A 20,957-nucleotide genomic window follows, 5' to 3' on the forward strand; every position below is an offset into this window, starting at 1 on the left:
GAGGGAGGGAGGGAGGGGCTGGGTGGGGAGGGGAGGGTGGGGAGGGGCTGGGTGGGGAGGGTGGGGCTGGGTGGGGAGGGGAGGGTGGGGAGGGGCTGGGTGGGGAGGGTGGGGAGGGGCTGGATGTGGAGGTTGGGGCTGGGTGGGGGGTGGGAGAGGTGGGGCTGGGTGGGGAGGGGCTGGTCACCCCGTGGTGCCCTTATAAAACTCAACGTTTAACTTACTCACGCCGGCTTGTGACCGCCCTCACAGTCGGGCATATTTGCGGAATCCACCACGCCGCCGTTGACCCTGGCCATTGGCCGAGCAACCCAACGTTTTTACCAGCTCCCTCCGCAGGAATGTGTTATAGCCACAATGTCGCGATTAATTCCACAATCGTTTACCATATTAACATTTAGGTAAATGTAGCGCCCTCTAGTGTCTGTCGGGCACATCTAAAACATAATTATATGCGACATATACAAGAACGAACAATCTAAACTTCGCATACAAGCGACTCGATGCCTGTAACCTGAGTTTAAAAACGGAAAATAATCAATAAGTCCATTAATCGCTAACACTGTTACCGTCTTTTCTGGAATATAAGACGCATCATTTTCCCCTGTACGTTCAGTATTTTAAAACACAAGCTGGCAGGGGTGCGTCTTACTTTCCGGTGCAGCCAATAATCTGAGGAATACGGTAATAGCCACCAGCACATCCACGTACAAACAAACAATGTTTAACGATCGTGTGAAGGTCGCAAATTAATAAATTGACCCTTCCGGTATCTGAGGGCAGTGGATGACGGTTTTAGGGTCGTGGGTTCAACTGGATTAATGGACTTTTTAAACTGGTAATGTTTACGTGGGTGTCTCCGTGGTAACCCTAAGGCATAAGCAAACTAAGAAAAAGCTTAAGGGCCCTAAGAAACTCAAAGAATAGCAATGTATCAAAGATATCTGGACAATGGGAACCTCATTTGCCAGTAAAAATATGATAATTGGTTCTTTACCCTTCTATCTGGCAACAAAACTGACACCTTTTTACAAGGAGTCATGTTTGCATAGACCGCAATACCTGCAGTCATAATACAAACAAAAGAACATAACTCTGATAATGTGCACTGTCCTTGAAGTTGATTGGTCCACACCCGAGACAGCTTTCCTTAGAGCCTAGTCTCATATGGGTTGGACCAGATGACGCCAAAAGGCGCACAACTCAAAGACAATGCACCATCAGAGTATGAGAGCTCGGGGAAAGCATCTACACTATGGGAACCTCATTTGCCAGTAAAAATATGATAATTGGTTCTTTACCCTTCTATCTGGCAACAAAACTGACACCTTTTTACAAGGAGTCATGTTTGCATAGACCGCAATACCCGCAGTCATAATACAAACAAAAGAACATAACTCTGATAATGTGCACTGTCCTTGAAGTTGATTGGTCCACACCCGAGACAGCTTTCCTTAGAGCCTAGTCTCATATGGGTTGGACCAGATGACGCCAAAAGGCGCACAACTCAAAGACAATGCACCATCAGAGTATGAGAGCTCGGGGCAAGCATCTACACTATGGGAACCTCTTTTGTTTGTATTATGACTGCAGGTATTGCGGTCTATGCAAACATGACTCCTTGTAAAAAGGTGTCAGTTTTGTTGCCAGATAGAAGGGTAAAGAACCAATTATCATATTTTTACTGGCAAATGAGGTTCCCATAGTGTAGATGCTTGCCCCGAGCTCTCATACTCTGATGGTGCATTGTCTTTGAGTTGTGCGCCTTTTGGCGTCATCTGGTCCAACCCATATGAGACTAGGCTCTAAGGAAAGCTGTCTCGGGTGTGGACCAATCAACTTCAAGGACAGTGCACATTATCAGAGTTATGTTCTTTTGTTTGTATTATGACTGCAGGTATTGCGGTCTATGCAAACATGACTCCTTGTAAAAAGGTGTCAGTTTTGTTGCCAGATAGAAGGGTAAAGAACCAATTATCATATTTTTACTGGCAAATGAGGTTCCCATAGTGTAGATGCTTGCCCCGAGCTCTCATACTCTGATGGTGCATTGTCTTTGAGTTGTGCGCCTTTTGGCGTCATCTGGTCCAACCCATATGAGACTAGGCTCTAAGGAAAGCTGTCTCGGGTGTGGACCAATCAACTTCAAGGACAGTGCACATTATCAGAGTTATGTTCTTTTGTTTGTATTATGACTGCAGGTATTGCGGTCTATGCAAACATGACTCCTTGTAAAAAGGTGTCAGTTTTGTTGCCAGATAGAAGGGTAAAGAACCAATTATCATATCTGGACAATTCAACTCTTAAACTTAAGCTAATTCTCACGAAAGCCGATGACATGCCTTAATCTCATCTCAATGCTGTGTACAACTCTCTGCTCTTATCTCACCACAGTACTGTACATGATCTCATTTGTGTCTACGTTGACCTCACATTTATCTTGTTATTAATCTCATCTCACGACATCTACAACTTTTTAATGGCTGTGTCGTTCTCTCCTCTCCTCCGTGCCACTCACCACCCCTTCTACCCGAATGTCGTTAAGTCTTCGTTTTTTGTAAAGTGTCCCAACATGCGGGTTGCATTTAGACGTTGTATTCAATGTAATTTGACGTGCGTAGTTTGTTCATTTTAAATGTTTACGATAGCATTTGGGTCCATAGATGACTTTACATCATTATTGTTAAACATGAATAAATACCAAAGGGTCTCCCTGCTCAAAATCCCTATTTCTAATGCCGTGGCAAAAGATGACGGTATCCGTAGTGACTAATATCTATATTCGTACCCCGCATCTGTTCCATGAGGATTATTTGGCTGGGATTTTTTTTGTATTATTGGTAAAGCTGTTACCCCCTCGATGTCAAGCGTCTTGGTCTCGCCCTTCTATTGTGATTCCTGCCGCAGAACGTCCCTCTTGGTCTCATCCGATGTCGTAATTCCCCCCCCCCCCCCCGCAGCCAGACCTCTTGGTCTCGTCCGTTATATGTTATGAATGTGAAGGATTGACAATCAGCCACGAACGTGGATTTATAGATCAAAATACATTATTGTGTTTTAGAATTATGTGAAATGTCTACTCATTCCTATTTCAAACTAACGGTTGCAACGAACGAGACGGGCTACAAACAGGAAAAAATATATAAATTATTTAACACAACGGTAATCTTTTGTTACTATTGCATCGAGGGAATTGACTGCATTGTTTTCTCCCCCCACCACCCCCGCGAGACCTCTTCGTGTCGCCCACCGGTCGTCTTGTATCCCACCTCCGCCCGCCCCCCACTTCCCCCAGCCCCACCCCCACTTCCCCATCAACACCGTTACGATCATCCACGGGGCCGTCTCTTTTGGTTGCGCCCATGCTGTGCAAACTACCCCCCCCCCTCCTACGTTTTGGAATCACCCAATCTGTAGCCAAACGTCATCCTTCTTCGCTGACCTCATCTGTTTCTCTTGTAAACATCCCCTTCACGGGGGACTTCATGTCTCGTCCATATTTATTTAAGGGGCGTGCCACGGTGGTGTTGATGTTAACTACCTCGCCTTCTATGCAGGAGGTCGGAGGTTCGATTCCAACCCTTGACGCCTGTTGAATATTTGGAGTTTGCGTGTTCTCTGCCCGTGGTCGCGTGGATTTTTTTTCGTCTAGGTCATTTAGATAATTTTGCGGCTCCAAATTTCCACGTGATAAGCCACTTCGTTGAGCTATCATTTGTGGCCAGGTCGCTTCTGAAAAATAAGTGATTACTGGCTCAGTGGGTTCTACCCGATGAGTTCTAGATTTGAAGCTTTCGTGACTGCAAGGATCCATATTCTTAGGTTTTTTCGGTAAAGTCACGTAGGTAAAACATCAAAATTAATGAAAATAAAATAAAAATCACGACGTTTCGGAGGCAACACAAGTTGACGGAGACTTGTGTTGCCTCCGAAACGTCGTGATTTTTATTTTATTTTATTTTCATTAATTTTGATGTTTTACCTATGTGACTTTACCGAAAAAACCTAAGAATATCTACCCGATGAGATTGAAAAAAACTCGTTTATGTTTATTTGTATATTTTTGAAAGTGATTTGTTTACCTTTCCTATACTTTGCACTCCTATCGTGTTTTTGGATTGTTTATGTTGTAATGTTCTGACTTGCCCCCGACTGGACGTCAGTGAAAGGGAGCTTTATAGCTCTTCGGATTCCTCCAATATGAAAAAATATTCTGATTTTGAAACGTCACCTGATGGGCTCACAACGATGACATCACCTTTACTCCTCTCATTAAGACCGTAACAGGACCTCTTCACAATTCTGTTTCTTTTCCTGATGAAGCTGATTGTAATCACCAACGAAACGTCGTACAATACTCGAATTGTAAATGATGTGGGTGCTGAAGGTAGCAACTAATTGGCACGTTTTGTTTACGTGACAAACCTTACTAATTGGCTGTGTCGGGTTTAACAAGTTGGCTTTGCGACAAATATTATCCATAATAGAGGGGTTGTTTTGGGTTATATTGCGTAAATAGAAATGCGTCGTTAAACCCGCCACCACACGACACAGCCAATTAGTAAGATTGTGTTACGTAAACAGAACATGCCAATCAATGTGTTACTAGTACAGCACACCGGTGTGTTGGAGAGTAAATCCACAACGTTGTACAATCTGAGCACTAAAGAATAGTCTGGTTTTAAAGTATAAAAGTCGTGCCACGTAAACAGAACATGCCAATTCGTTTACGAGAAAATCACAATCGAGATTTGAAGTTTTCGTGACTGCAGGGATTCATATTCTTGGTTCTTTCGGTAAAGTCACGTAGAAGGGAAATAATAAAATAATAAAAATATAAAACAATAAAAATGCTCACGACGTTTCGACTGCAACACAAGCAATCATCATCAGGTGTGAAATCCACAGCAAGAAAATTATCTTGCTGTGAAATCCACAGCAAAAAAATTTATTGCTGTGGATTTCACACCTGATGATGATTGCTTATGTTGCAGTCGAAACGTCGTGATAATTTTTATTGTTTCATATTTATATTATTTTTTCCTTTCTACGTTTCTTTACCGAAAGAACCAAGAATATCTAGAAACATTTCGATTTAAAGCTTTCGTGACTGCAGGGATTCATCTTCTTGGTTCTTTCGGTAAAGTCACGTAGAAGGGAAGTAATAAAATAATAAAAATAAAACATAATAAAACAATTCTCACGACGTTTCGGCCACAACGCAATGCGTTCCCTTCTACGTGACTTTACCGAAAGAACCAAGAAGATCTAGAAACATATCAACACCCGCCCCACTCCTCCCCGCTACTTCGAGCCAGTTGGTTTCGCCCAGTAATTCATTACCCCCCCCCTCTCTCCGTGTCACAGTGGACTCGCCCACTCCTCCTTCACTGACCCCAACGGCGTTCGTCGTTACAGAAGCGACGCGATGGCGGCCATGCAGCAACCACAGCACTGGAACGTCGGCAACCAGGCGGCGCAAGCAGCGCAGTGGTAATGGTCCCCACACCACCATCACCACAGTTCTCTCTTTTGTATATTCCGCTCTCGCGAACGATGAGATCAACTTTGAAAGGCTGCAGAGGATAACGGCAATGAGCCGGATAGGAGCGGCCGTAATGGCGGCCGCGGCAAATGGAGGCGTCGTCTTCGTCGTCGTCATCATCGAAATCGGCGTTGTCGTTTTGGTTAATTTTAAGTTTATTTTCAAACCGTGTGTGTGTCTTGCCATGGGTGGAATCGCTTATTGAGTGTGTTAGACGGTGTTTTTAACCCTCGCTCTCGCCCGTTAAATACTCGCTAATGCTAATATTATTGGATGCGTTGAGGCCTGTGGATGGACAGGCCCCCCCCCCCCCCCGTTTTTAGTGTTCTCAAATCAACAAACTGTGAGGACGTCTACACACATGTAATCATAGTTTAGTTATATTCATCGTCGTGCCCAAGATATAAAAACCACATTGGACCCTGCGGTTTAAGTTAATCGTTGCGGTGACGGCTAATAAACAATGATTCCCTTCACCCAGGAGCCTTCCCCGAATTTCATGAGGGTCCGGCTTTGTGATGTTTGCCCCCCAACTCTCAATTACTACGGTAAATGGCTTAGCGTGGAAGGAAATTGGGTATATCTGGAGAAAACTCTCCACCTAAACTTTATTTTACCAGATAGGGCCCACAGATGTTTTTTCAGAAGCTACCTGGCCACAAAAATGATAACTCAACGAATTGACTTGTGGAAATGTACAGCAACCAAATACTATAAACGCGTGTTTCTAAACGTAGAATGGAAATCAGGAGAAAATCCACATCACGGGGAGAGAGATGCATGCAAACTTCGAATATACAGCAGGCGTCAGTCTGGATCGAAGCAACGACCTCCTGTATACCTGGCGAGAGAGTTAACATCTTTGCCACCGTGGCACCCAAACGAGGAGTGAGTGACAATTCAGCACGTTAAATAATTACCAACAACGCTGTCATCAGCCATAGCGCCACGCCTAAGAACGCTTGTCACCCCCCCCCCCCCCCATAGCCTCGAAGATGATAAACTTTAACGTGTTGTGAGAATTAATCCAGTTCCTTTTTATGAAGAACGCACGCAGGCGGATTTGGACTTGTTTCAAGGTGGCGATAGTAATCAATAACTTGCGAGGGTCTCCCGGGATAACGTTTTGTCAACGTCTTGTGTAAAAAAATATAATCTGTGTACAGTACAGAACGTCATGGGCAAGGTTAGGGGGATTTGTGACGTCATCACGCACGAACACGGCCTCGTGCTACGTCGCGGAATGCGCGTGACGTCATCACGCAGGACGTGCGTCGTGATGTCATCGCAGCGCACGCGCGCGCTGGGGCCACGTGCCAGGCAAAGGATGATTCCAGGCAGGAGTCCAGTTGACAAAACTTCGGTTTTATATTCTTGGTTCTTTAGGTAAAGTCATCACGTAGAAGGGAAATAATAAAATATTAAACAATACAAATTTTCACGACGTTTGAACTGCAACACAAGCAATCATCATGTGTGAAATCCACAGCAAGAAAATTTGAAAAAAATTGATGTGTTTGTATATGAAAAAAAGTGTTGCTGTGGATTTCACACCTGATGATGATGATTGCTTGTGTTGCAGTCGAAACGTCGTGATAATCTTTATTGTTTTAGATTTTTATTAGTTTATTTCCCTTCTACGTGACTTTACCGAAAGAACCAATAATATGAATCCCTGCAGTCACGAAAGCTTTAAATCAAACTTCGTTTTTTTTCTTTAATAATAAAATTTGCGTTTCGCCGACCTGTGGATTGTATTCTAATCCGTGGTCATAAAACTCGGCCCTTTAACGTGAAGGAAAACAACTGGTTTTGTGCAATTTGCTTGACGGATACACGTTGACGTTCATATTTCTGAAATGTAAAACATAACCAACCAATTACGGGCTGCTATAAATGCAATTTAATGCGGCCGTTCCACCAAACACTGTTCACATTCTGAATACTCTTTTAGGCGAATGCTAATCTTCACTTCAACCAAATAGGGTGCTATTTATGTTTGATTATATGAAAATGTTTTGAGATAATCTTTTTAAGCCTTCTGGTCACAGCTTGTAACCGTAACAACATTTTGTATACGAATAACTCTTTGGCGATAGTGTTTTGTACAAGATTGTTACTGCCTGTTGGGATGGTGATTAGTGTGTAGGGTCATGGTTCGTTTTTTTGTTACTGAAGTTCGGTTTACAATTTAGTATTATATTGTGATAATGTTGGTGTTAATATGTTGTTAATTGGTTTGTTTTAGAGAAGGATGTAGCTTGTTATTGTGACGTCTGTGAATCCCCTTTGCTGCTTCTTAGCTGACGTACAATATTTTTTACGTAAACACATTGCACAAATATTTACACCTTGCTGATAACAAATTCTCATCCAGTTTTCAGTTCACTCTAAGAGTGCCGTAAATAAAAAACCACGTCGAGTATTTCCCACATACAGCGCATACAAGTTTGTAAAATTACTTATTTGGTTTCGGATCCTAATAACTGGATCTAATACAATAATCAAGATTAATACAATAAATTCAGTGCGGTTTGGATTCATGTGAATGCTAAGTGCAGCTGCTTATAAAACTGCAGTGCTCGTTCATTTTTGTTCCAAACTCTACCTCCTATAATACATATTTTCAATGGTTTCTTAATATTTATCAATATACTTTGTAACACTGAACACAACCGTGAACTGTTTCATGCACACATTGGGAGCTTGAATTACAGAAATGGAACCATAGCCTTAAAAAGTCCGCACAGAGCGCCGAGACTGGAAGGCATTGCCTCCTAAACCAGTCTACCCATAAGGGGTCATCCATTTAGTACGTACGCATGGAGGGGGGGGTATGGGGGGTCTACTGACAATGTACCTACGCATAGGAAACGGGGTGGGGGGGGGCCTCGTTAATAGTATTAATCCTTGATTGTTTCTGTGTGGATTAAATATCGGCCGTTCTATAGGATTCGGGGTGGGGGTATGTCAAGCGTACGTACGCAAGTGGGCGGGGGGGGTAAAAAGTATGCGTGAGGGCGGGGAGGGCTCAAGATTTTTGCGTACATACTTAATGGATGGCCCCTAAGTGGATTGTCTGGCATCCGTTGACCTTTGCCACTGCTGCCTGCGATGTATAATTAGACCGGGCATTGGTGCTTTAGAGCCTTAACTTGCACCGTTGCCACCAAGGCTTAACGAGGGGGGTCGGTGGTGACGGTTGTGTGTCGTAGGGCGCAGCAATACAACGCAGCAGGATCCCACGTGGAGGGCATGGGCTCACAGGGCCCACAGCCTCCCAAGGAGACGCCAGAGTGGGAGAAGGCGAGACAGGCGTTGGCGAGCATCCAGAAGGAGATCTCCTCTCCGGTGTCATCTGGCAAGAAGAGCCAGCAGGTACGATTGCTTTGGTGTTTTTGTTTTTGCTACTGTACAGTGGTGTGAGTCAACAATTTCTATGTTTTGATTATTAGCCTCACGTACACTGATTCTATTAACGGCAACTTAAAGATGGGCCCCACTGTCCCTCCTTTCACGTTGTAGATGAATTAAGTTGGCTGCTAGTTTGAACACGAGTCCAAATTCTCTCAGATGAGTTGGCTTCTCCGGCTGGGCTGAATTCTATGTCAGAATTAGGGCCAAGCAGAAGTATTAATTTTGTAAAGACCCAATTCACATTATTACTGGAGTAACTCGGCTAGTCCTGGAAATACAACTTTTTGAACCAACTTTAGTTGTCCAAATTGTGCTCCAGGAGAAATCGGGCAGACTGTTACCTGTCCTTGAGAAACGGGAGTAATGTTTAAGTTGGCCGAAATAAACGACCACTTATTTCACCAGGGTAGGCCGGCCAGTTCAGATTATTGACACCAAGATAAACATTTACGGTAAAAATGTTCATTGGCAGTGAAGTTTTAAGTTTAGTATAATGAAAGAGAATACCGTAGTATGATTTGCAAGAGGGACCTGGGTCTCAAATTACAAGCAAATCAAATACAATGAAATAATCTTCTTTTCCCTGGAGTAACAGAGACTGATCCCATACAGCATCCCTGTCTGTTCATATATGAAATGCTAAAACATCCCAAACTAGTGCATGCACTAATGAACCATTGACTTTTTCATACTCATTTACCTACAACTGCTACCATAATGTATGTACTGCATGGCAGTTGCTCTCAAAACCCTTGGTGTAACACTCGTAATAGCAATACAATAATGGTGTGTGCAGATGCGAAATGGATTGTTACATTGCAGGAGTGAGAGATGTATGGTTCAGGGAAGGAAATTTATCTAACATTGGATTGATCATGGTTGATGATAGTGATGGCATTTGTGATGCCTTGTGAAGTGTGAGTTTCAATTAAAACCGGATGCTGTCCTTGTGCTCTTCAGAAAAATATTTCCACTCCGCAGCAGCAACCGCAGCAGCAGCAACAACACGATGACCCAGCAGCAGTAGCTGCTGCAGCCAACAACCAGCAGATGTATCCGTGGTATTCGTACGGCTATGGATACGGTGTACCACCTGCGTACAACTACTACAACCAATACCAAATGGTAAGGTGACTACTAAATTATTGTAAGCCTGTTATGTGAATGGAAAGTAATATTTGTATTGGCTTGTGGGCCACCCTCTCACTCTAGCCCACACTGACCAGCTTTGTTAAGTATGGTCAAACAACTGATATGTTCTGGCGAGGCCTTCATCCAGCACTGGATTGACAAAGGGCTGTCCAATAATGCACACACATCCAGGCATGGTGCCTGTACACTTACATGGGGAAAATGTGTAATTAATTGTTAATAATGTACATTTCATTTTTACGAAATTAATAGGTACTAGGGGTTGTTCGGGGGCGCCATAGGCGCCCCTCAACCATTTACGGCCTTCGGCCAAGAACCAAGAAAATCACAAAAAAATTGCACACGAACGTCGCATTCACGCAAGCAATCGATGCTCCGTTTTGAAGTTTTAAAATGATACGTCTTTGCTTTGTATTATGTTTTGAATTAGGTAATTGTATTTCCTCATTAAAAGCTTATCATTTTACATCTGGAAGACTTAATTGAAAACGACATTTTGTATGAATTTTCTCTCATCGTTAAGTAGATGCCTTGCTGGGGGTTCGATGATGACTTTCACCTGTTTGGGATTGCGGGATTGCGATAAGGCGACATAGAGCTAGCCGTACGAGAAGACCGCCGTCTGCAAATCGATTCAAACGTAATCGAACGTCTGTCCCTGCGCCTCCGTCGTTCATGTAGAGGGCGCGTAGGTTTACAGCGCCCCCTGCATGAAAACGACGGAAAGTGCAGCGCTCATCAGAGATAAAGTTGTGCACTTATATAAGAGTATTATAAAAACTGCATTTCTTTACTCACTAAAGTTTACTTCTTGGAATTAGTTAATCGATAGCAGTGGAAAAAAATTGCCCACTGTCATTTTTAGCTGCCTGTGCCACTGGTACGGGCTAAAGTGAAAGTGAAATTTGTTAAATATTTGGGTTGTTACGTGTTAAGCACCATGTCCCACTTTTTCTCTTGCGATGGGGAGCTGCTTCTGGTATGAGCATCACCATGATACAACCTGGAAACACATCGGTTCACTATGTATGGTGCGAAAAGAAGTTCTACATACAGCACTACCACGAGAACCTACGCAGTAGTAGCAGTTATGGTGCCTTACTTTTCCTGCAGGGCATGTATGGGATGTACCCCCAGTCATCTGGGCAGTACATGATGCAACCAGGCTACCATCAGCAGCCGCTACAGACGGAGGATCAGATTCAGGTAATGACGATACGCTTTTGGCTGGCAGAGATTTAAAGGCGTTTGGTTTTGCTTTTTACCCCTTGTGTACGTTCCATCTGTGCTGCCAATCATTGCCGTTTCATGAGATGAAGACGTTTCCATTTGGATACTGGAGAGTGAGTCGTGTGGCAAAACATTGTTTGAGAATGGCCCCGGAGAATCTTGTCCGAACCACTTCTGGAGTTAACATTGTTTGATGGCATTTTGTATATGTACAAGCCTTTTATCGGTACACTCGATGGACAGATGAAATGTTGTGCAAGCTCGATGGGAGCCTCTGCACACGGTGCGGATCCTGGTAGTTATTTGACCGTAGTTCTCTACACTGATTAGTGCTGACAGGCATAGCCGTGCAGTAGCCGACAGCAACCACAAATTTAGCAGGACCCTCCGAAAAAGAGTTATGAGACTCGGCGTAGTAAACTTTTGGTGTTGGCCCATTAAAATGCTATCCTGGCTGAGTCCTGCATAGCTTTTGAGGTCTGACAAGCTCTAGTGATTTGGTCATCAGAAATTAAGTTATTAAAACGTATAATTCTGGATTTTTATTCTGAACATTGCATATTTCCCCTCCACTTACGAGTGGGAAGACAATAATGAAGAAGGCTGCGAATCCTCTGGAGTGTGCTTTGCGTGGTTACGTGGGAGGCCGTTGTCACGGATTGTTTGTGACGATTGCGATGTGCACCGGGCGTCGGCGTTCCCGACAGGCGCCCGGTCAGGAGACGGCGAGTGGCACCATCCTGGGCCAACCCCACCAGCCACAGCCTCCACCGCTACCGCCCCCTCCCCAGCCTCCCAAGCCCATGCAGCCGCATGTGCAGCCGCATGTGCAGACGCATCCGGCAATACAGTCGCACCAGCAACTAATGCAGCAGCAGGCCATGCAGCATCAACAACAGCAGAGCATACATCAACAGCAGAACATGCAGCATCAACAACAGCAGAGCATGCAGCATCAACAACAACAGAGCATGCAGCAACGGCAGCAGCAGAGCATGCAACAACAGCATCAGCAGCAACAACAGCAACATCAGCAGCCAAGGATGCCCTATACAGAAGCGATTAAAAGCAAGGGGCCGCAGCTGTGGCAGAAAAAACGTGAGTGGAGCTGTGTTTGGGTGAATCATGAGTATTTGCAATTAGTTATAACATAGATTTATAAGGTGCCTTTAAACAATGGATCTCGGTATACCACCGCTAATGATTTTCATCATCCAAAAAGCAGAGTGGATACACCTTGACTATATGCATAGGGTCATCCTTGCACAAATATATTATTCACTGTATATGCTGATGTTGCACTCGGGCAAATTTATGGAACATAACTACAAATGAGACCATTAACGACAAACCATATAGTGGAGATATTCGTGAGAAAATGAGCATGAAGCATTTTATTTTTGTGAATTCATGACCCTGAATTGTGGAACTTTTTTATCATCTTGTGGGTAGTGAATCATTCCTTGGCGAATTTTGTATTGTGAATTTCAGAGGCTCCTGGCGCAGGGAATCTCAAGTTTAACATCCCCAAGCGACCGCTCGTCACCAGCAACAGTCAGTTCAACCCGGGGCCCCAGCCGACTGCAGAGCCACCAAAACCAAGTCCTGCACAACAACCGATGCCAACCGAGACTCCCAAGTGAGTTGGGAAAAAGATAACACGACAACAGTTTGACTTTATAAAGCATCTAAATGCGTACAACCAAATTGAAGACGTACACAGTATGAGATGGTGGGGAAGAGGAGAAATGGATTTCTTGTGAAGGGGGAAATTAGGAACAAAGCTGGCCTACTAATTAAACATTTGTATAAATTGCAATGTTCATTCCTTAGCAAAGTGGAAAACCTTGAGCCTGGCCTTTTTAACATTTATATATACACAAATAGAATGTATGTCCCAGGCTTACCAACACAAGTTGAGAACTTTGTGAGGATTAACAACTTTTGATCAGGCACTCCTGTCGTAACGTTGTAATGCTATCACGCCATTGACACTTTAAAGCAAAGTGATTCCAGAGTGACATCACCAGAGTGAGTGATTGAGACGGTCATCTTGATTTGTGGGGGCTGCCATTCCAAATATGTTAGAGAAACCACCGAGGTGATAATTGTTTGGCCGTGTGCTTGCAGGGCCCTGCCGAGGCCGGGCGACTGGCCCAAGGCCATGAAGGCCTACGTGGAGCGCTGCTTTGCCACGTGCGAGACCGAGGAGGACAAGGATGGCACAGAGCGGCTGCTGAAGGAGCTGCTCACGGCGCGGCTCAACGATGGCTCGGCGTACACCATCGACTGGACCAAGGAGGCGCTGCCCAAGTAACGATGCCTCCTTATACAGAACACTTAACTCTACTTTTTACTCCCCTGGCCAATGACAGGTCCTTGACTCAGCCTCCCTCCAAATCCTGTCTGATCTTGAGCTTTCCATCCGCTCACCAAGTCCCCCTTCAAGTAGTAGCTTTCTTTTGCCACCTCTTAGTCTTTCCCAAAATATACTTCTGTAACTTCATGTTTCACCTCCTGAGAATGTGCTAAAAGCCACATCGTTCTTCTTTTATGAATTGTTCTAATTTGACTTCTTGCCCTAGCCTGTTCTAGAGCTTGGTCATTAACTCGTGATACTATAAGTTATCTTAGTGCTGGCAACTAACCCTGGCGACCAATTGTTTTTCCAATTTGTGGTTCAGCACCAATAGTATAGTGTTAGGATTTATACTTCGATCGTATTTGTGTACCATAGTGATTTTAAGCATCGCGGTGAAAATATTATTTACGCATGCATACGACAATGCATGTTGTACGGTAATATTTTTTATCGATTTGATTTAATCAAAGCAATAATTAATAGGTTAGGCAACCATTTCAATGGGCTAAAGTTGCAGCACTGCTAATTATATACACCTGACCTACCGACTACAGCCACAACAGAGAGGCGAGCGAGCGGTCGCCACGCAAGGCATCGCGCTGGATGGACTCCGTGCCAGCGTCCTCGGGCACGCCGTCGTTGATGGCGGCGATGACGCCACGGGTTCCGACGCCATCAACCTCCTCTCAGACCGTGCCAACCGGGAGCCCGTCCGCGCCAGGCGCCAACAGCCGTAGCCGCACGGTGATGGCATCCACCACCAGCTCCTCTCCGGCGATGGCGGCGGCTGCGGCGGCGGCCAACGGATACCGCAACAAATTCGGCTACCGCAACGTGTTCCGCTCGCGCTGCAGCTCCTCTTCGAGCTCGGGCTCCAAGTCGCGCTCACGGTCGCGCACACCGCAACGCCGTCGTCGGCGCAGGTGAAGGGCGCGCGGTAGTCGCGTGAGCGGGCTTGTAATGGCCGTGTCATTTCCCGCACATCGGATGACAATGGTTGGCTACGTACTGTGCGGAAGAAGTTGAACATGCATTCATACCCTTGCTGGCAATAAAACAAGTGTTAGGATGTTCAAACACCAAATGGATATCTTGTACAAGGAATCAACGTCTCATAGATATACATACAATTGCGTTGAAGATTATTGTTTCAGTAACCTGATATTAGACCAGGTTTCCGTCTGCAGGTTCCCAGCCTATCGTGGTTTTGTTATGTTAGGATCTCCGATTTTCATTAATTTGGTGCACAGTTTGCATTCCAAGCATATCTGTTAATGGCATCCATTTATACTGCTTTGCCTCTTCCCCCCCCCCCACCACTCCCCCGGCCTCCTGTGCAGTGACAGCTCGAGCAGCTCACGCTCCAACAGCAGCAGCCACTCGGAGAAGTGCCGCCTGCCGCAGCGGCAACTACAGATGAACCGAGGCAGGAGCCGCGGCAGAGGGCGCATGCAGCGCAATGCGCGGAGGTAATGCTCCAACCCTAACACCCCACCTCATGCTGGCCCTAAAGCACTAACCCTGTTATAAAATGTTAAGCCCTATTTCCACTGCTTGATCTAACGTTAGGCCGGGCACTAATTGTAACGTTACCTTAAAAGCTGCGTGTAACGCTAGCGCTTACCGTCATGCTCGCCTTTACAGGAGTCATAACCTGGACACGTATGGTAACCCCAACACGTAATCCAAACCCTAATTCTGACCCCAACCTAACTTTAGTTTGCCTTTCCCCCACCTCCAATTTAGCACTTGGCTATGTACGGTATGAAAAAGTTCAACATTCATACTATACCCCAGTGAGCTATGGTTCGCGTAGGCATTTGTACACCCAAGCTTAATTGCGCGGCACGTGCAAGCTGAATAGCAATCTTTGATGTATTTTAAATCCAAAACGGTGACCTACGACGATAGAGCAAAATGAGGATGGAGCCGATGTCGGCCGCGCGGCCCACGCGCATCACCACGCGACACTGAACGTTTTGTCACCGCGCCGCCTCGCAGGGAGAAGGCCGCAGCGGCGGAGTTTGGTGGCGTGTTCGGCAAGAAACGCAACCGCAAGGGTGACCTGAGCGGCATGCGGTTTGTGGTGGACGACCCGGACCGCGATGGCAAGCGCCAGCGCCGTGCCGCGCGCTTCCAGTGGCAGGGCGGCCCCACTCCCAGGCGGCTGCGCTCGGAGCCGCTCGTGCTGCAGATCAACAGCCTGGAGAGTGGCGTGCCCGAATCCCTTGACTGGGACGAGCTCAAGATCGTGGGCACCTGCTCCGACATCACCAAGCCCTACCTGCGCCTCACCTGTGCGCCTGACCCCTCTGTAGTGCGCCCCATCGTGGTACGTACGTGTGGTTGTGTATGCGTGCGCGTAACCACCTCGTCATGGTGTGCGTGCCTAATTGTGTGTATGTATGCGTGCGTGATTTTGTGTGACCGCCCCATCGCATTGCATGCGTTTTCTGCGCAAAATTGTTTGGAGTTATGGTGCATTGGTTAACTCAATGCACTATTATCCCAGTGACCTCAGTTTGATTCCTGGCCATGGCTTGCATCAGTGGCGAGGCAACCTGAACGATTTCTGCATCTCTCCTCGTAAGATTCAGCCTGATATGAGTACCTGGTTATGTGTAAACACATGGTTGCAAGCTGGTTATGAGATGGCAGTACTGCAGTGTATCCGCATAGTTGAGTGTGACCCCCTCCCTCCCATACGTGCGAGTTTTCTCCGGATACTCTAGTTTACTTCCACATGCCAAACATCTCAATGTAGGACCTTCTTGAAAAAAGTCTTATCTCGGCGAGACTTTCCCATGGCAAAAACAGGGCATTATCATTATTTGTCTTGTGAGTTTGTGTGGTGATGTTGGTGTCTGTCGATGTGTAGGTGTGGAATTTTGCATGTTAGTAATCTTGAACTTTAATTGGTGCAGGTGCTCAGAAAATCTCTGACGATGGTGAAAGCGCACTGGAAGGCGAACCAGGATTACCACTTTGCCTGTGAGCAGATGAAGTCCATTCGGCAAGACCTAACGGTCAGTGAAATCAAACTTTGTCTTGCGCGTGAACAAATAAAAAATGTCCTCGTCAAGCTTGATAATCCCCATGGCCATGTTACACACCTCTGATTAGACATGGTTCACTACGTACGGTGCGAAAGAAGTTCTGCATACATAGTGGACTCCTGCACGAACAAAAGCGTACTGTTCTATGCAGTGAACACGAGAGACCCTGGATGCTAATGTGTCGTTTTTTTCAACAGGTCCAGGGGGTGCGGACGGAGTTCACGGTGGAGGTGTACGAGACACACGCCCGCATCGCGCTCGAGAAGGTGAGCGTCACGATGCATGCGGCATCACCTCTGGATACACACGAGTTTAGTACAATATTCCCTCATTATTCGCGAGGAATACGTTCCGGAGATGCTCGTGAACATAACATTTTGCACGTAGTTATCTCTTTAATGAATTACATTAAATAAATACAAAAATAAGCTGTTGAATACATGAAAATTATCTTATCACTCTTTTGTTCTTTCAGGAAAAGTCACGTAGAAAATAAATAAATGTAATAATAGAATACGACGTTTTGATTGCAACACACGCAGTCCTCAGGTAGACTAAATTTGAGAGACAAAACAGACATGGAGACACACAAGCAGAGAGACAACGCAGACACACAACATAAGACACAGAGATCCAATGCCTCTACGTGACTTTACCTAAAGAACCAAAGAGTAATTCTTGCAGTCACGAAAGCTTCAAATCAAGTTTCATCTTATCACTTTATATCATCACTTTCTTGCATCACATCTCTCGTCGCTTTATCTCATCACTTTCGATGCAGTCGTGTAGACTTTGTGATGCGATTCGCAGTTAGCCAAAAATCTCAGCAAGTTCGTGACTAGCAAGGGAATACTGTATAAACGAAATTTCACTTTTGGAAAGTGAGGTGTGGCATCGTTTTTTGATGGGTAAAACAGAGGAGGCTGAATGGAGGGGACCACGTTTGGTCGTTTGCTTGCCTGTGCAGGGAGACCGTGAGGAGTTCAACCAGTGTCAGGCACAGCTCAAGTCCCTGTACAGCGAGAATCTGCCTGGAAACCTGGGCGAGTTCACCGCCTACCGCATCCTCTACTACATCTACACCAAGAACTCTGGGGGTAAGGTGGCTGGCTCATGAGGGCTCATCTCCATTGCATGGTGTGTTTTTTTTTCTAAGCGCGCTCGTTTATTTTAGAAGTGCCATCGGATTCGATGAGCAGTTGTTACAGTAGGGTGGGTCTCACTTGTGAAAATTTAAAAAGTTATCTTTTTATTGCACAGGTTGAATGTGTCATCTTGCATATCTTGGTATAGCGCGCAAATTAGGATTTAATGTAATGGCCATGATAACTCTGCGTTGAATCACCGTTGCTGAGTGCGAGTAGACAATCACTAGATTAAGCTTGAAGCTTAAATAACTGCGGATAGTGCGAGCGCGTTGGACTGCAGATGCCCTGGCTTGACGCGGTGCCGCATGCAATACCCAGAGGATCAGCCAGAGGGCACAGCAGAGCTGACCCCCGGGTTGGTTGGGTTACGTAAACATGGCCATTGCAAACAGCAGAGAGCACCTTGCTACACCAGAGGGAAGCTCCCAACAGCAGCACAGCTGTGACTTGGGCTGTTGGTGTTGGGGGAGATGTTTGATTTTGGCCATTGTGAAATCTAATCAAATGCCGTGGATCACGCGTGCGCTCAGATCTCACCACCGCGCTGGCGCAGCTGCCTAAAGAGCTGAGGGACGATACGTGCGTGGAGCATGCGCTATCTCTGCGTGCCGCTTGGGCCCTGAACAACTACCACAGGTTTTTCAGACTGTACAGGACTGCCCCGCTAATGTCCAGCTACCTCATGGACCTCTTTCTGGAGAGGGAGCGCAAGGCAGCCCTCAAGTCCATTATAAAAACGTATGTCTTTCACTGCCTTCATGTTTCCTGTCGTCAAGTAGTATTGCTCTGCTGCTGTTTTCGTCTCTCCGTTTATTTAATTTCTCTTTTCTCTCGCATCACCTCTATCACTTTGTGTGTTTTGAAACTGGTAGGTGTCTACAGTTTCAGGCAATCAGATTGTTTTCTCTTAATTATTAATCTAACGTTCCGCATACTTCCCCCAATATCATTGGCATGCCAGTTTCAAACAGCCCTCGCATCTTTCATTTCTCCATTTCGACGACTTTGTCAGCTTTTAAATATAATGCACTTTTCCTCTAGTAGCAATGGTTTTGCACAGGTAAGTAGCTGTTGCACCAGGTGAGTATTCACACACACACGCACCTTACATTTTTCTGCACACACATTCTTGTTGATGCGAACAATTTAATAAGGTAAGAGTGTTGCGTGGTGTAAATGTTTTCTGATGTCGAGTGTAAATGCAGTAGAAGGGTTCAGAATTTTCTTTGTTGATTGAAGTTGTAATTGTTGTGTTTTCTAACATGTTTTTGTGCCTTTTCTCCCTGGTTTCTCTTCCCACCATAGTTTCCGCCCCACAGTCCCCGTGCAGTTTGTGCAGTCAGAGCTGGCATTCGATAGCGAAGAGGATTGTCGCGCTTTCTTAGATTCCCTAGAAGTGAGCTACCTGGCCAACGATCTGAGCAAGGTCGACTGCAAGCAGAGCATGTCTGTCTTGCAGAGCACGTGACAAGCGTCGAGCCGCACGCTGTCCTAACCTCGCCCCTGTCCCCGTGGCATGCCGTCATGCCACCCTCCAAATGTTTGCGAGCAAGGGGAGCATTAAGAAAAGGCTGATGTTAGAAAAACGCATCGGTCTTGGGGATCCCCCGCTCTGCTGCACTGCGTCAGTCAGCCTTCCGTGGCTGGCGTGCTGGCTGGATTGTCGGCTGCTATTGCCGTGCAAGGGCCGAGCAATTGATGGTTGTGATTGAAAAATTACTTCCTGGTCAATGATGAAATAATCTGCAAATACTGTAAAAAGTAGCATTTTATAAAATTAGTAATTGGCTGTACCCAAAAGCCATTTAAATCAAATGCAAGGTGGCAGAATCTCTTGACAAGATATTTGCCTCTTCGCTGTGCCAAAAACAAACATTAGTAAATTGGAGTCGACTTACCGGAAAGGCATTTGGTGTGTGGGTGTGTTTTTGAAACCAGAATGCAGTTCATGAGTAAATCAAGTACAGCTCTACCCGCTTCTTTAATGCTGCTTGTAAACACTGCTATTGACCTGTCTGTGCGTTGTGAGCTTGTCCGAAGCAGGGTTTGTTGGGCCTGCAGCCTCTGCCTAGCACCTGCAGCAAATGTAATGAGATGTAAAGCCATCGACCAAACCCAAATACCAAGCTGCTTCATCAACCCCAATGGACTTTCTCCTAAGAACTTTCGTAGTTGCTGCCGGTGCCGAAATGTTTCCCTCCTACACGTCGTCTTGGCTGTCGCCTGCCCAGCTGCCCTGCCGCGGATCCAGTAAAGTTGCCTCATTGCTTGAGGTGGTTGCCTGGGGCTCGCTCTGGGCTGAGGTGGTGCAGAGGTGTTGGGTCCAGAGTCCAGGTCTGCTGTGGTGGTTGGAGGAGGGGGGTTCTTGAAGAATTGAGGGGCACTTGAGCTTGGTGTCCCAGTCTTCATTGCACAGTTTCTGGTTATTGCACCAATTGTAACTTAAGGAATGTACATAGATTCTAACTTTGTATAATTATAGATGTCGGTGATATTTTTTAAGTGGGTGACAAGGGTATGGGAGTCGCATGTTTGTATTATTTTTGTTTAAATTAGTTTTGTCTTATTTGATGTCTCCGGTTAAGTTATGAAGTTCCGTCAAGACCAGGTAAAAGTCAAATTCTGCTTTCAAAAAAACTTTGCTATCTTCAATACTTTTGTTTTTACAGGGTGCCGACTGTATATATGTATGTACTGTACTTTTTAGTTGTAGTGAATAAACCATTAAACAGTGTATTGTCCAAGTTTTTTTTTTCGTAAAAGTGCTTGGTGTGGCTGTTTATCTTAAGTCCTTTGAGCGATTGACGTTCCCCATTTCCGTGGTGGCGGGGTGAGTCCCTCCATAGGAAACCCAGTGTTCATTTCCCATAAGTGATGTCAACTATAGTCATTTCACGTAAAATCATGTGTAATGTTGCATGCATGTGATGGCCTTTTACATATTTGTGAATTCTTCCTCAAGCCCACTCGTGGCAATCTGACCTCGACATTAGCATCTAGCTCTCGTACGCAAGAATGAAATTGATTTATATAAAGCTTTGGTTTTG

The 20,957-nt window shown here is 45.5% G+C and overlaps 1 protein-coding gene across 3 annotated transcripts; it reads left to right on the plus strand.

Annotated features, from left to right (window-relative positions):
- The first annotated feature begins 5,367 nt into the window (after positions 1 to 5,367).
- LENG8 (leukocyte receptor cluster member 8) lies at positions 5,368 to 20,644 on the plus strand. Of its 3 annotated transcripts, XM_061560494.1 has the most exons (15): positions 5,368 to 5,493; positions 8,761 to 8,923; positions 9,923 to 10,087; positions 11,228 to 11,320; positions 12,052 to 12,442; positions 12,836 to 12,983; positions 13,475 to 13,657; positions 14,261 to 14,629; positions 15,047 to 15,175; positions 15,708 to 16,038; positions 16,631 to 16,732; positions 16,960 to 17,028; positions 17,730 to 17,859; positions 18,441 to 18,648; positions 19,216 to 20,644. In XM_061560494.1, exons 1-15 carry the CDS (start codon positions 5,429 to 5,431, stop codon positions 19,376 to 19,378), a joined length of 2,709 nt encoding a protein of 902 aa, XP_061416478.1. In that variant the 5' UTR covers positions 5,368 to 5,428; the 3' UTR covers positions 19,379 to 20,644. The 3 variants fall into 3 exon arrangements, with proteins under 3 accessions (XP_061416478.1, XP_061416476.1, XP_061416477.1); XM_061560492.1 differs by having other exon boundaries at positions 18,441 to 19,391; XM_061560493.1 differs by having other exon boundaries at positions 15,053 to 15,175; positions 18,441 to 19,391.
- The last annotated feature ends 313 nt before the right edge of the window (positions 20,645 to 20,957 follow it).

The sequence above is a fragment of the Lethenteron reissneri genome, chromosome 26, assembly GCF_015708825.2.
Source record: "Lethenteron reissneri isolate LAM-NWPU_2019-01 chromosome 26, ASM1570882v1, whole genome shotgun sequence".
In the NCBI taxonomy this organism is placed as follows: Eukaryota; Metazoa; Chordata; class Hyperoartia; order Petromyzontiformes; family Petromyzontidae; genus Lethenteron; species Lethenteron reissneri.